Source organism: Podarcis raffonei, chromosome 4, assembly GCF_027172205.1.
Source record: "Podarcis raffonei isolate rPodRaf1 chromosome 4, rPodRaf1.pri, whole genome shotgun sequence".
Classification (NCBI taxonomy): domain Eukaryota; kingdom Metazoa; phylum Chordata; class Lepidosauria; order Squamata; family Lacertidae; genus Podarcis; species Podarcis raffonei.
The window spans coordinates 5703983-5718099 of NC_070605.1; the positions used below are offsets into that span (position 1 = coordinate 5703983).

Genomic DNA, 14117 nt, shown 5'->3' on the forward strand with positions numbered 1-14117 from the left:
AGCACAGGTGAGGACCCTTCAGGCTCATTCCCCAGCCCCGGCTCAGCTGGTCATAGAGGTGGGGAATCCTGTGCAGGCTGGGATCCCTCAGGTTCAGCATCCGAGTCCGAATCCCAGGCCATCACACTCGCAGAGTTGTTGCAGGGATTAAATTAGGAGGGTGGGAGGCCCATGTGCATTAACTTGAGCTCCTTGGAGAAAGGAGCAAGACGTGAATGCATTGAATAAATAAGGACCAGAGACTCCAGAGATCTGCATATGAAATTTATTAGGAAAAGAGAATCCTCGTTTTTGCCCCTTCACATCTATTCAGGGGAGGAAAAGGAGGCAGCCCAGCCCCCCTCCCCAAAAACCCAGAATGAATCAACTATCATTAAGAAAAGACAGGAAAGCAAATTGGAAATATTTTTTAACACGGTCCCCCCCGCCCCACGCAAAGAGAATATCCCTACTGACCTGACTCTCTCAAACAGTATCTACATGTTGGGATATATATTGTGTATATATATATCTGCAGACACACACACACACACACACACACACGTGACAACACACCCACCCACATTAAAACCAGTAAGGATATGGCCGCAATGGGCAAACACCAGTGTCACACAGGACACCTCGGTGTTCCTCTTTGTCTTGTTCTTGTTAAATACAGGACAACTATGCAGCAGGATTCGCACAGACACTCCTGTCACTCGCGGGGAGGCAGGGAGGGGCAGAGGACCGCCATTTTTATTATTATTTTTATTTTGTAATAAATGTGTAACACTTGAATGGTTCTCGGGAGCCCTTGCGTTGGTCTTTGAGTGAGAGAGGACTGATACCGAAAAAGACCCGTTTTTCCCAAAGATAGAAACTGGCAGTGATGACAGGAACCGGCCGATGCAGAAAGCCAAGGAAATCTCAGCAAAGATTCGTGTGAGCCGCGTTGCAAAAGGGACCGTGCGCGAGTGCAAAATGAAACAGGCCAGAGAGATAACGTGGGCATCCATTTGCCAACCAGGCGCCCTCCAGGTGCTATGTACTACAACGCCCATCAGCCCCTGCCAGCGCAGAGGGGATGGCTGAGGACGATGGTCGTTGTAGTCCTGGTGGACAAAGACTGGTCTAGCGCGTTAATGCTCGAGGCTGTAAAGATGACGTTGTCAAGGGACAGAGCTCAAATGTCCGATTGAGAATGTGAACTTTGACATTCCTGCATTGCAGGGGGTTGGACTACGTGGCCTCTGGAGGCCCCATCCAGCTCTACAACTCTGTGATTCAGAATATCCAGAGTTTCAAACATGATGGCTATGGAAGGGGGCTTTCTCTTCTTCAAGCGAAGGAGAAGGAGACCCCACTCTCTGACTTTGATACCCTTTTTGAAAACAGCTCATTTGAAAGTAGCTCGTTCCTGCTTTGCAAGGGGTACGACTAGATGAGTATTAGGGGGCCCTTCCAAGTAGACAAATTCTATGACGCTGCCAAAAAACTCGGCCGGTGCCCATTTATGCTCCTTCTCCGTGCCATGTTCCCTCTCTTTTCCCTCGAGGTGGTTCTCGGCCTCATATTCCCACACTGTGATCGAACCTCCATGGCCCAGGTAAGCCACAGGACTTTCTTTGCAAACGCCTTGGCAAAAAAAAAGACACATGAACCGCCGTATCGCCAGCAGGCAGAGAGGGGCACACGAGGAGAAGGGAGGTGGTTTGGAGAAGTGCCAACATCTTTGGCGCAGATAGATGCAAAGAAAGCAGGGGAGGTGGTTTTCAGTGCCCACAAAACTTTCCCAAAGCAAGGCCAGTTTCAGCGGAGACCTGGTTTTTAAAATTTGGTATTTTGAAGGGAACCCACTCATGTGCTTTGGGCACTGGCGCAAACCACCGGCTGCTGGCAAATGCAGGAGGGGAGGGAATTGCTCTTGAGTTTGAATCCTGCCCGCGCCTGGCTGGCACTGTGAGAAGAGGGTGCTGGACTAGATGGGCCATCGGTCTGGTCCAGCAGGTTCATCTTAGGTTCTTAAACAAGTTTTCAGGAGTGGCACCCTACAGCTATCATTTCCAGCTATTCATGACTTTGCTCTTGTGTTTGGTCCAGAGTGGAGACTCAAGCAGGGAAACATCACTCTGCCCATCACTTTTAAGAGAAAGAGGGAGAGGGTGTGAATCATGCTTCCTTAGCACTGCTGCAACATGCTTCTCTGACTTTGCTCCTCGTCCTGAGATTCTCTGCCAAGCGGCTTTCGAAATGGCAATTTAGTGAGCGCAAAAGGCCTTCAGCAGCATCAGGAATGCAAATCACACCCCTTCTTCTTTTAGCCTGGCATCCTTCAACCCAGAAGTCCCAGCTGTACTTGGGTGCTGGATAGTTAAACGATGGAACTCACTGCCACAGGAGGCAGCGATGGCCATGAACCTAGATGGCTTTAAAAGAGGATCAGACAAATTCATGGAGGAGGCTATCAGTTCTGTTGATGCTATTCAAGGCTGCATCAACAGAAGTCTAGTGTCCAGGTCAAGGGAAGTCATAGTCCAACTCTATTCTGCCTTGGTCAGACCACACCTGGAATACTGTGTCCATTTTGGGGCACCACAATTTAAGAAGGATGTTGACAAGCTGGAAAGTGTACAGAGGAAGGTGACCAAGATGATCCAGAGTCTGGAAACCAAGCCTGATGAGGAACAGTTGAAGGAGCTGGGTAAAGGTTTAGCCTGGAAAAGAGACTGAGACTGAGAGGAGATATGACAACCATCTTCAAATATCTCAAGGGCTGTCGCATGGAAGATGGAGCAACTTTGTTTTCTCCTGATCTGGAGGGTAGGACCGGAACCCATGGCTTCAAGTTACAAGAAAGGAGAGTCTGACTCAACATCAGGAAGAACTTTCTGATGGCAAGAGCTGTTTGACAGTGGAACTGTCTCCCACAAGACCTGGTGGCCATCTCCTTCCTGGGAGGTTTTTATGCAGAGGTTAGAGGGCCATCTGTCATGAAGGATCCAGTTGAAATTCCTGCATTGGAGGGGGTTGGACTAGATGGCCCTGGGGGGGTCCCTCCTGAATTCACATTTCTATGTTTCTATGAAATCACACCCCTTCTTTGAGCCTGACATTCCTCAACCCAGAAGTCCCAGCCATATTTGGGTGTTGGATAGTTATCTATGGAACTCCCTGCCACAGGAGGCAACAACGACCACTATCCTAGATGGCTTTAAAAGAGGATTGGACAAATTCGTGGAGACAGCTATCAATAACCACTAGCCTCGATGGATGTGGTCTGCCTGCAAGGTTAGAGGCAGTGATGCTTCCGAACACCAGTTGCCTTTGCATTTGGCTTAGTGCGTCATCTGAAGCTGGGACAATAGTTGAGATCTCTCCACCTTAACAACCTGTAACCATAGGTCAAAACTTGGCTATAGATTGTGGTTATGGGTGAGCAGGGGTGAGGGAGAAATTCAATTCACATTGCAAGGTGAATCTACTTAATTTACAGTTTCCGAAGCGATACATAAACTGAAGCACAGCTGCCTTTCGAAATCTGCACTTCTCTGAATTTTGCAGATCCGCTCTCCAGCCAAGCGTTGCGTACAAAGATCCCCATGCTCAGGCGATGTGCGCTTCAAAATGTGTATATCGGTGAAAATAATTTACAAAAGTGCACGTTAGGCAAAATTGCGTACAAAAATATTCACAGGGGTGTGTGTGTGATCTGCGCTGAAATGGCGATGGCTTTTCACGAGGACGGTATTGCAAACTGATGTGGAAATGCAGGGAATTTAAGATTGGGGGGAATGAGAAATTAAGAGAAGCTGGAATTGTCAGACTCGCCCATCCCCAGGGACGAAACGCCTTAGCCAAGATCCTGGGTTTGGATGGCATGCTAAGCCAAACCATGGTTTTGTTTTTATGCACCTGCTTAAGTAGCAAGTTTCCTGCATTGTTTTCCCGGTCTGAGCTTTGTATTCTCCAGCAAACTCTTGCTTTCCCCATAACCTGCTAACACCCTGCCCCACAAGCACACGCAGCCCAGTCCATAAAGGTTTCAAATTGCCAACAGGACCCCCGTTACTGCTCCCACGGCGTCGTGCAATTCAGGGCCTGCCAGGCACCGGAAGCTTGTTCTGGACCCAATCCAGGAACAGCAATACCTTTCCGGGGATGAAGAGGATGCCTGGGAAATTAACCTCAGAACTCCGAATTATTTCGAGAGCTGCCTAGGGTGGAAGAGGAGGCAGCCCATCACTGACTCGACTGTTGGGGCCCTGTACTCCGAACGGCTTAGCAACCTGAAGGTCCAATGCCAGGAAGGAGAACACGATGTTTCAAAAGAAGAGGGAGAAGAAACTGGAAGCCTGAACTCAGTGAACCACGATTTGCTAAAGGGGTGGATGGATCTCCTTCGACTACAGACCTGGCTGGTTCGGTTCAGAATACCGAAAGAGAAAGGTGTCCTTTCAAGCCTAGAATTGGGCCAGAACAGGATTTCCCAAACTTGGATCTCCAGCTGTTTTTGGACTACAGTTCCCATCATCCCTGACCACTGGTCCTGCCTAGATGATGGGAGTTGTAGTCCAAAAAAAAGATGGCGACCCAAATTTGGGGAACGTTGGACTAGCTGGTTGTCAGGGTCTCTTCCAACTCTGCAATTCTGTGTTTCTCCTTTGGCAGCGGGGGGCAAGTCTAAGTGCCAGGTTCAACCCTGGCATCTCTAGGTAGACCCTTGGGTGGGTCACTGCCAGCCAGTGTGGGCATTACTGAGTGTGTGGGACCAGAGGCGCAAGACAGTAGTTCCATGTGAAACAGCTCTCAGCCTTGACTATGAGAAGGAATTGCATTTCTGGGTATAGGAGAGGGGGTGTGTGAGGTGGGCTGCATTCTGCCGGGGCAGTTTTACCTGTTGCTGATCACATTTAGCATTTAAAGCCCTAAACGACTGTGCTACCAGAGTTGGGGAACACACGCACATCTCACCAGGCTACCCAAAGATGACTTTGCCTGACCAGACGCTGACGATGAGCGGGTGAGTCAAGTGGGTTGGGTGGTGTGGGGCGGGGTGTGTGTGTCGTGCATTCATCCCACTCAACTGCGCAAGGAAGCTTAGAAACGACAGCAAGCTGGCAGGCTCCTAGTCCTCATGGAGGAAGCCGGTCTGCGAGGTGTTGCAGTGGGGGTGGGGTGAGGTGTAGGTGTCTGGCAGGAGGAGCATGGAGAGTGGGGAGAGGGAGGTGGGTGACAATGGAAGGAGATGCCTGCGGCAGGGAGAGCACATTGTATATATAAATAAGAAGAACCCCCTTTTTTTGTTTGTTTCCAAAATCAGCCCCGTTGTTTTCCCGGAAGGGAAAAGGGTTGCAAAGTTGCACTTGTGTGTGTCCGGATGCCTCCCCAAGCGGGGAGGTGCCTGGGGGCGTCATTCTGCCTCCATGTGCCCGTCTTCCGAGTCCAGGCACCCGTTCATCTTGAGGCCGTTGTTCTCACCCATCGTTTGCAGGTCGTATTCCTCGTCCAGAAAGTCCAGGGAGTTGTTGCTGGGGAGGCCCCGGATGGTGAACTTGTGCGAGACCTTCATCCAGTGCTCCCGGTTGCTAGCCACCCTCTCGTACAGCTCGGCCGACTTGGGGAAGAGGTCGTTGAGGACCCTGGGGGGGGGCGGGGGAGGAAGAGAGAGACAGAAGGTCCAACAACATCCATGTCAATGAACAAACACTCTGGAGTCGTTGCTATGAGCTGATAATAATAATAATAATAATACAGTCATACCTCGGGATAAATGTGCTTCAAGTTAAGTATAGAATCATAGAAAATCATAGAATCATAGAGTTGGAAGAGACCACAAGGGCCATCGAGTCCAACCCCCTGCCAAGCAGGAAACACCGTCAGAGCACTCCTGACATATGGTTGTCAAGCCTCTGCTTAAAGACCTCCAAAGAAGGAGACTCCACCACACTCCTTGGCAGCAAATTCCACTGTCGAACAGCTCTTACTGTCAGGAAGTTCTTCCTAATGTTTAGGTGGAATCTTTCTTGTAGTTTGGATCCATTGCTCCGTGTCCGCTTCTCTGGAGCAGCACAAAACAACCTTTCTCCCTCCTCTATGTGACATCCTTTTATATATTTGAACATGGCTATCATATCACCCCTTAACCTCCTCTTCTCCAGGCTAAACATGCCCAGCTCCCTTAGCCGTTCCTCATAAGGCATCGTTTCCAGGCCTTTGACCCTTTTGGTTGCCCTCCTCTGGACACGTTCCAGTTTGTCAGTGTCCTTCTTGAACTGTGGTGCCCAGAACTGGACACAGTACTCCAGGTGAGGTCTGACCAGAGCAGAATACAGTGGCACTATTACCACTGTATGTTTGGGTTGCGCTCAAAATGACGTCATGCGTATGCACGGAAGCGGCGAAACGCGACCCACACGCGCGCAGACGCGGGTTGCGTTTGCTTCAGGAGGCGAATGGGGTTCCGGAATGGATCCCGTTCGCATCCCGAGGTACCACTGTAATAATAAATTTTATTTATACCCCGCCCTCCCCAGCCAAGACCAGGCTCAGGGTGGCTAACACCCGATATAAAAACAAATTGATTGAAATACAACTTAAAAACAACATTAAAAAGCAGCCTCATTTCAGTAGAAACTCAAATCAAAAACTTTTTGGGGATGAAAATGTCAAATCTTCACCAAGGCCAACTATCCAGACTGATCCTACATGGGCCAGAAAAAAGCCAGGGAAGTCCCCAAATAGGAGTTCCATCACAGAAGGAGAAAGGAAAGAGGGTTGAGGGAATCAAGTTGATTCCAAGCCAAAGGCCAGGTGGAACAACTCTGTCTTACAAGCACCTGCAGAAAGAAATCAGATCCTGCAGAGATAACCAGAGCATGCACCACTCTGGCCAGACAGAGCTTTACTCCAAATTGCAGCCCCCTCCCTCCACAATCCTCTCCCGCCCCCCAAGCACTCACTTGTAGATGGGCATGGCAATGTGCTCCATGAAGCTGATCTGCAACTCTGGGATGTAGGCTTTCTCCCGGTCCATCATCTCCATCGGCCGGTTGCCCATGGCCTTCTCCTGCAGAGAAATCGGGTTGTTCAAGTCAACAAGGCACAGCTCACTTCCCTGCTTTCCTGTGAGCCCAGAGAGCTGAGGAATGACCCCCCACCTGACTTTCCACACTCTCAGGGAGAAACAGAGAGCCTACCCCCTCCATTTGTTGAACCCTAGCGCCCATCAGCCCCGGCCAGAATGGAAGCCGTAGTCCAGCGACAACTGGATCACAAAAGGCCCCCCTTTCTTGCACCATGGAAGAATCAACGGACTCCCTTGGAAGATCATGAAGTCTCCTTCATTGGAGGTTTTTAAACAGAGCTTGGGTGTCCATCTGTCCGGGATGCATTAGCCATGATTCCTGCATTGCAGTGGGTTGGGCTAGATGACCCCTGAGGTCCCACCCAACTCTAGAATTCTGTGACTCTCCGATCTTTCCAAATCCAGCCCAGAGCCAGAGATAATTCTCAGTCGTTTTTGAATGTGGAGACATCATTGCAATGTTTCCATGTGATGCTGCAATGCAGGAGCACTCTTGCGAACATGGATGAGTTGAGATTGTAACTCATCAAATGCCCTGGTCTGGATGTGCTTAACTAAATTCATACGAATCCCAAGTTGGGGGGGATTTTGTCTAAGGTGAAGAGAGCCCTGCCTCAGCAACACGGTCTTCAAAAAACACTACAGACAAGCATCTTCTGCGAGTGAAACGATGTCTCTAATTTCACTGTCCGTGGAAAACCTAAGGATGTACATACTGCTCTGTAACCAAATGTCTCTGAGAAGTTTGTAGTAGTAGTAGTAGTAGTAGTAGTAGTGGTAATAATAATAATAATTATTATTTATTATTTATATCCTACCCATCTGGCTGGGTTTCCCCAGCCACTCTGAATGGCTTCCAATCGAATATTAAAAACAATACAGCGTCAGACATTAAAAACCTCCCTAAACAAGGCCTTTCAGTTGTCTTTTAAAGTAAAATAGTTGCTTATTGCCTTGACATCTGATGGGATGGCATTCTACAGGGTGGGCGCAACCACTGAGAAGGCCCTCTGCCTGGTTCCCTATAACCTCACTTCTTGCAGAAGGCCCTTGGAGCTGGACCTCAGTGTCCAGGCAGAACGATGCAGAGACGCTCTTTTGGGTATACTGGACCGAGGCCGTTTAGGGCTTTAAAGGTCAGCACCAACTCTGAATTGTGCTTGGAAACGTACTTACAAAACCCTGAAAGTTAAACTTCCTGGAACGAATACAAGCTCAGAGTTAGAGAAAGATATGCCATCACCCAGTGTTGAATCAGGAGTTTACTGTTGCAATGCACAGCCAGAGAAGTGTTTCTGGTGGGGCCGAGCCTCCTGGTTGCCTGGTTTGGAATCCAAACCTTTGCAACTCAGAAAACCTCCAACTGAAAAGGTGCAGGAGGACCCAAAAGTTCTCTCCCGGTTCAGAGTGTCATCTAATTATTTCCCTCTCGTTTACCCATCTAGGATCTGCAGCAGCAGGAGAAGTGGGAGCAGGCAAGGTCTTTTCTCCGTCTCTCCTTGTCAGCTTAGATTATGCTTAGCAAGATCCCGGGCACCCTGGGAAATCTGATTTTCCCAGGGGACCCGATGTTCTTTCTGCGAGGGAGATCTGGGATCTGCAGCAGCAGCAGCAGGAAAAAAGGAAGCAGGGAAGAAGGTTTCCTCCTCAGCACACTCTCCCTCTTTCCTTGACAGCTTGGATGAGGTTTAGCGGCATTCCGGGCACCCTGGGAAATCTGATTTTCCCAGGGCACCCGATGATCTTTCTATGAGAGAGACCTCCCCTCCACCGTTCCTACCTCTGTCGGGCCTTGTAAGGGGTCAGCAAGAATTTGAGTGTGGGGAGAGGTGTACATGCATTGTCTTAGGAGAGTTTTCTTACGTACCAGATCTCCTTGGGAGAAGAACTCCTTGTAGATCAACTCCTGGAAAGCAAAAGTCATGGTTTAGGCAAGTTTTAATTAATTTCCTCAATGTGAAGTCATCTGGCCACCTTCTTCCCTGCTCAGGCGAGCCAGCACCCTTGGCGGTATGTGCCCCCGACTGTTTGCCCAAATTTCAGCCTTCGACTCCGACCTTTGGTACACGCTACCCACAACTGTTTCCTCTGCCTGGCAGTGGAGCCCCAGAGTCTTGGGAAGGGTTTTTTAATAATAATAATAATAATAATAATAATAATAATAATAATAATAATAATAATTATATCCTGCCCTTCCCAGTTCAGAAAACCGGGCCCAGGGCGGCTAACAAGAAATTTAAAACACTTAATTGATGCTACAAAAAACAGCATAAAATACAGTACAGTGGTGCCTCGCAAGACGAAATTAATCCGTTCTGCGAGTCTCTTCGTCTTGCGGTTTTTTTGTCTTGCGAAGCACGGCTATTAGCGGCTTAGCGGCTATTAACGGCTTAGCGGCTTAGCGGCTATTAACAGCTTAGCGGCTTTAAGAAAAAGGAAACAAACTCGCAAAAACTCGCAAGACGTTTCGTCTTGTGAAGCAAGCCCATAAGGAAATTCGTCTTGCGGAACGACTCAAAAAACGGAAAACCCTTTTGTCTGGCGAGTTTTTCGTCTTGCGAGGCATTCGTCTTGCGGGGCACCACTGTATAAAACGTGAATAACAATAAATTCAGAATTCAAAAATCAATTTGGGGGGAAATCCATCCAATAAACTTTAGATGATCACCAGGGCTAGCTGGCTAAATTAGTCCTATTTGGGCCAGCGAGGAGACCAGAGGAGAATTAGCTGTGGGATCCCAGAGCGGGTAATCTTCATAAAAAGGAGAGGGGGAGGGAAGGAAGGGGAACAAAAGATCAGGCGAAGTTCAAATTGAAAGCCAGGCGGAATAGCTCTGTCTTACAGGCCCTGCAGAAGGAGGTTAAATCCTGCAGGGCCCTGGTCTCATGGGACAGAGCATTCCACCAGGTCAGAGCCTTTTAAAAACAGAGATGCTGTGATTTAACCTGGCACATTCTGCATGCAAAATTCAAACTACTAGTAGATTATCAATATGGTTCAAACAATATCCAAAGATCCCTAAGCAATTGGGGTAACTCCTTTTCTAACCTCCTGGCAGCAGTGCAACAGGTAAAGTTCTTCTAGGCATGGAGAAACAGGCACCCAGTTGTCTGTAGGAAATTCGCAGTCCAACAGCACCCTACCCTCTTCTGCGCTTTCCAGCAAAATTAAGTTAAACAGCAAAATTAAAGTACAACTGCCTCTGACTATACAGGCAGAGCATAGCCTCTCTCATGGCTTGCAGCCACCAATAGCCTGGTTCTCCTCCAATAAATTGTTTAATCTTCTTTTAAAGCTTTCCATGGTGGTGGCTATCACTGCTTCCTGTGGCAGGGAGTTCCACAGGCATCATAGTTTTGCTTTTAATTTGCACACCGCCTTTCTATATTGATACGCACGAGGGGGTTTACAAGCTGCAAAAAGCAACAACAAAATGGGCAGCAAAGAACACATACCTAATAACAATACAGTGGTACAAATGCTTTGGTTCTCAAACTCTGAAAACCCAAAGTAAGTGTTCTGGTTTTCGAATGATTTTTGGAAGCCGAACATCCGATGCGGCTGTTGGCTATTGTTTCCGGGGCGCCTGCACCAATAAGAAGCTGCGCCTTGGTTTTCAAACATTTTGGAAGTCAAACAGACTTCCATAACAGATTAAGTTTGGCGCTTTTGTTTTTGCTATTTATTTTGCGTTTTTGTTTTTCAGGGTTTCTCGGTTAATTTGTTTTTGTGACTGTGTGGAACCCAGTTCAGCTACTGATTGATGGATTGTGTGACTGCAGAAATGGATAAAAGCCCCCCATCCAAACGATGACTATCATCAGTGCAGGGAAGGAAAAATAATAATTTTTCACTTTTATCATCTACAATACTGTCTTATTCATTTTCTCGGCCAATAAAGCGAGATGATAATAATAATAATAATAATAATAATAATAATAATAATAATAATAAATTTTTATTTATATCCCGCCCTCCCCAGCCGAAGCTGGGCTCAGGGCGGCTAACAACAATCAAAATAATCCAACATTCTAAAAACATTCATTATAAAGTTAATTAAAATCAAATTAATGGCAACCATGAAGCAACATTCTGTGCAGATTGCCAGAGGAGGGGGTCAGGCTGTGCCCTGATCAAAGGCCTGGTGGAACAGCTCTGTCTTGCAGGCCCTGCGGAAAGATGTCAGGTCCTGTAGGGCCCTAGTCTCTTGTGACAGAGCGTTCCACCAGATTGGGGCCACAGCCGAGAAAGCCCTGGCTCTAGTTGAGGCCAGCCTAACCTCTCTGTGGCCTGGGATCTTCAAGATGTTTTTATTTGCAGACCGTAGGTTCCTCTGTGGGGCATACCAGGAGAGGCGGTCCCGTAGGTACGAGGGTCCTAGGCCGTATAGGGCTTTAAAGGTTAAAACCAGCACCTTAAACCTGATCCTGTACTCCACCGGGAGCCAGTGCAGCTGGTATAGTACCGGATGAATATGATCTCGCAGCAAAGACCCCATAAGGAGTCTCGCCGCGGCATTCTGCACCCGCTGGAGTTATGGGTCAGTCTCAAGGGCAGCCCCACGTACAGCGAGTTACAATAATCCAGTCTGGAGGTGACCGTTGCATGGATCACAGTGGCTAGGTCAGGGCGAGAGAGATAAGGGGCAAACTGCTTAGCTTGGCGGAGATGGAAAAATGCCGCCTTTGTTATAGCTGTAATCTGCGCCTCCATAGAGAGGGAGGTATCGAAGATTACACCCAAACTCTTAACGGACGATGCTGGCACTAATTGCACCCCCGCAAGAGATGGGAGTTGCCCCCTCAATCCCATATCGCCCCGTCCCAGCCAGAGGACCTCTGTCTTCGAAGGATTTAACTTCAACCGGCTCCCACGTAACCATCCAGCCACAGCTTCCAGACATCTGGTCAGTGTGTCTGGGGCCGAGTCAGGATGGCCATCCATCAACAGATAGAGTTGGGTGTCATTGGCATACTGATGGCAACCCAGCCCAAAACTCCGGACAAGCTGGGCGAGGGGGTGCATAAAGATGTTAAAAAGCATCGGGGAGAGAATCGCACCCTGAGGCACTCCACACACCAAGGAGTGGCGCGATGACAATTTCCCCCCCAAGCGCCACCCTCTGTCCCCGACCAGAGAGAAATGAGCACAGCCATTGAAGGACTGTGCCCTGGATCCCCACGCTGGCAAGGCGGTGGTCCAGGAGTTCGTGATCGACCATGTCAAAGGCTGCTGACAGGTCTAGAAGAATCAGCAGCCCCGACCCGCCTCGATCCAGCTGCCTGCGGAGATCATCTGTTAGGGCCACCAGAGCTGTCTCGGCCCCATGACCAGCGCGGAAGCCGGACTGGAATGGATCGAGAGCCGATGTTTCATCCAGAAACCTACCAAGCTGTTCAGCAAGCGCTCTCTCAATCACCTTACCCAGGATTGGAAGATTCGAAACCGGGCGGTAATTGGATAGATCTAAGGGATCTAATGATGTTTTCTTTAAGAGCGGGCACACCACTGCCTCCTTCAGTTCCCCTGGGAATATCCCGGTACCAAGGGACAAATTGATGATATCACCCAGGGGGGCCCGCACCTCATCTGGACACGCTCTAATCAGCCATGACGGGCATGGGTCGAGAGGACAGGTGGTGGGCTTTCCAGCTCGGAGGAGTCTGTCCACATCGGCTGGGGATATCTGGTCAAAGTGGTCCAATACTGGACCCGAGGACAGTCGAGGGGCCTCCAGTTCCTTTATTGTATCCAAATTGGCAGGGAGGTCATGGCGGAGCAACAGGACCTTCTCCACAAAAAAGCGCGCAAATGCCTCACAGCTGTGTGTCAAATTGTTATTTAAATTTGGCTGTCCCTCAAGGGACGTTAAAGACCTGATTATACTAAATAATTGCACCAGGCGAGAGCTAGCGGAGGCAATGGAGGCCGAGAAGTAGGACTTCTTAGCAGCCTTCACCGCCATCTTGTAGGTTTTCATAAAAGCCCTATAAGATGTTCTTGAGGCTCCGTCACAGGCACCCCGCCATACTCGCTCTAGCCGTCTGAGGTCCTGCTTCATTTTCCGAAGCTCCTCGGTAAACCAGGGAGCCCGGTTTCTGTGGGGTCGCAGAGGGCGCTTAGGTGCGATCTCATCGATGGCTGCCAGGAGCTGGATATTCCAGCCCTCAACAAGCTCAGTCAATGAGTCGCCAGGGGGACCAAGGTCCCGCAAGGCCTGACGGAATCTATCAGGGTCCATCAGCCTCTGCGGGTGGGGGTGGAAAGTCAATCCTGGCTTTCAGAGCGTAGTGATCAGACCATGGCACCTTCATCGAAGGAGACATGATCACATCTATACCTACGCCAAAGATCACATCCAGCGTGTGGCCTGCTTGATGTGTGGGGCCCGAAACAAACTGGGAGAGCCCTAGTGTCGCCATGGAAGACACCAGGTCCAGAGCCTGTGAGGAGGGAGTGGCATCAGCATGGATGTTGAAGTCCCCCAATACCAATAGGTTAGGGAACTCCAAGGCCCAGCCGGCCACCGCCTCCAGCAGGCCTGACAGGGTGGCTGCTGGTGCGCTAGGTGGCCGGTACACCAGCCAGACAGCCAAGCTCTCCTCGGAGCCCCACACTAGGCCAACACATTCAATGCCGGGGATCGATGACGATGGTAGAGCCCTGAAAGAACAATCTTCCCGGATTAATAATGCCACCCCTCCCCCCCGGCCCACAGTCCGCGACTGGTGGAGGACGGAGAAACCCGGGGCGCCATCTCTCGTAAGGTAACAGTTTCCCCTTCGCGCACCCAGGTCTCCGTCACACAAGCCAGGTCAACCCCCTGCGAGGTAAAGAAGTCTCGCAGGGTGGCGTTTTTGTTGCCTATAGACCTGGCATTGCACAACACCAGTGACGGAGGTGAGTAATCCTTGCTCACCCTACCCTCGCCGCTCGGGATGGGGCGCAGATTGGAAGGGGTACGAGCATATCCGTATCCGTATCTCGAGATGAGCGCCACAACCCCAGAGTCGTCCACGACCAGACCTAATGGTCAGGGGTCCCTTTATCTTT

The 14117-nt window shown here is 49.6% G+C and overlaps 1 protein-coding gene across 2 annotated transcripts in view; it reads right to left on the reverse strand.

The window, feature by feature from the left end:
- Positions 1 to 251: 251 nt before the first annotated feature.
- PDE2A (phosphodiesterase 2A) overlaps positions 252 to 14117 on the reverse strand; it is a 384874-nt gene continuing 371008 nt past the window's right edge. For both annotated transcript variants that reach the window (XM_053385339.1, XM_053385340.1), the window contains 3 exons: positions 8931 to 8969; positions 6939 to 7045; positions 252 to 5618 (listed from right to left, as the gene is read on the reverse strand). In XM_053385339.1, coding sequence (XP_053241314.1) covers positions 5390 to 5618; positions 6939 to 7045; positions 8931 to 8969 — 375 coding nt within the window. In that variant the 3' untranslated portion in view covers positions 252 to 5389. The remainder of the gene's footprint in view (positions 5619 to 6938; positions 7046 to 8930; positions 8970 to 14117) is intronic.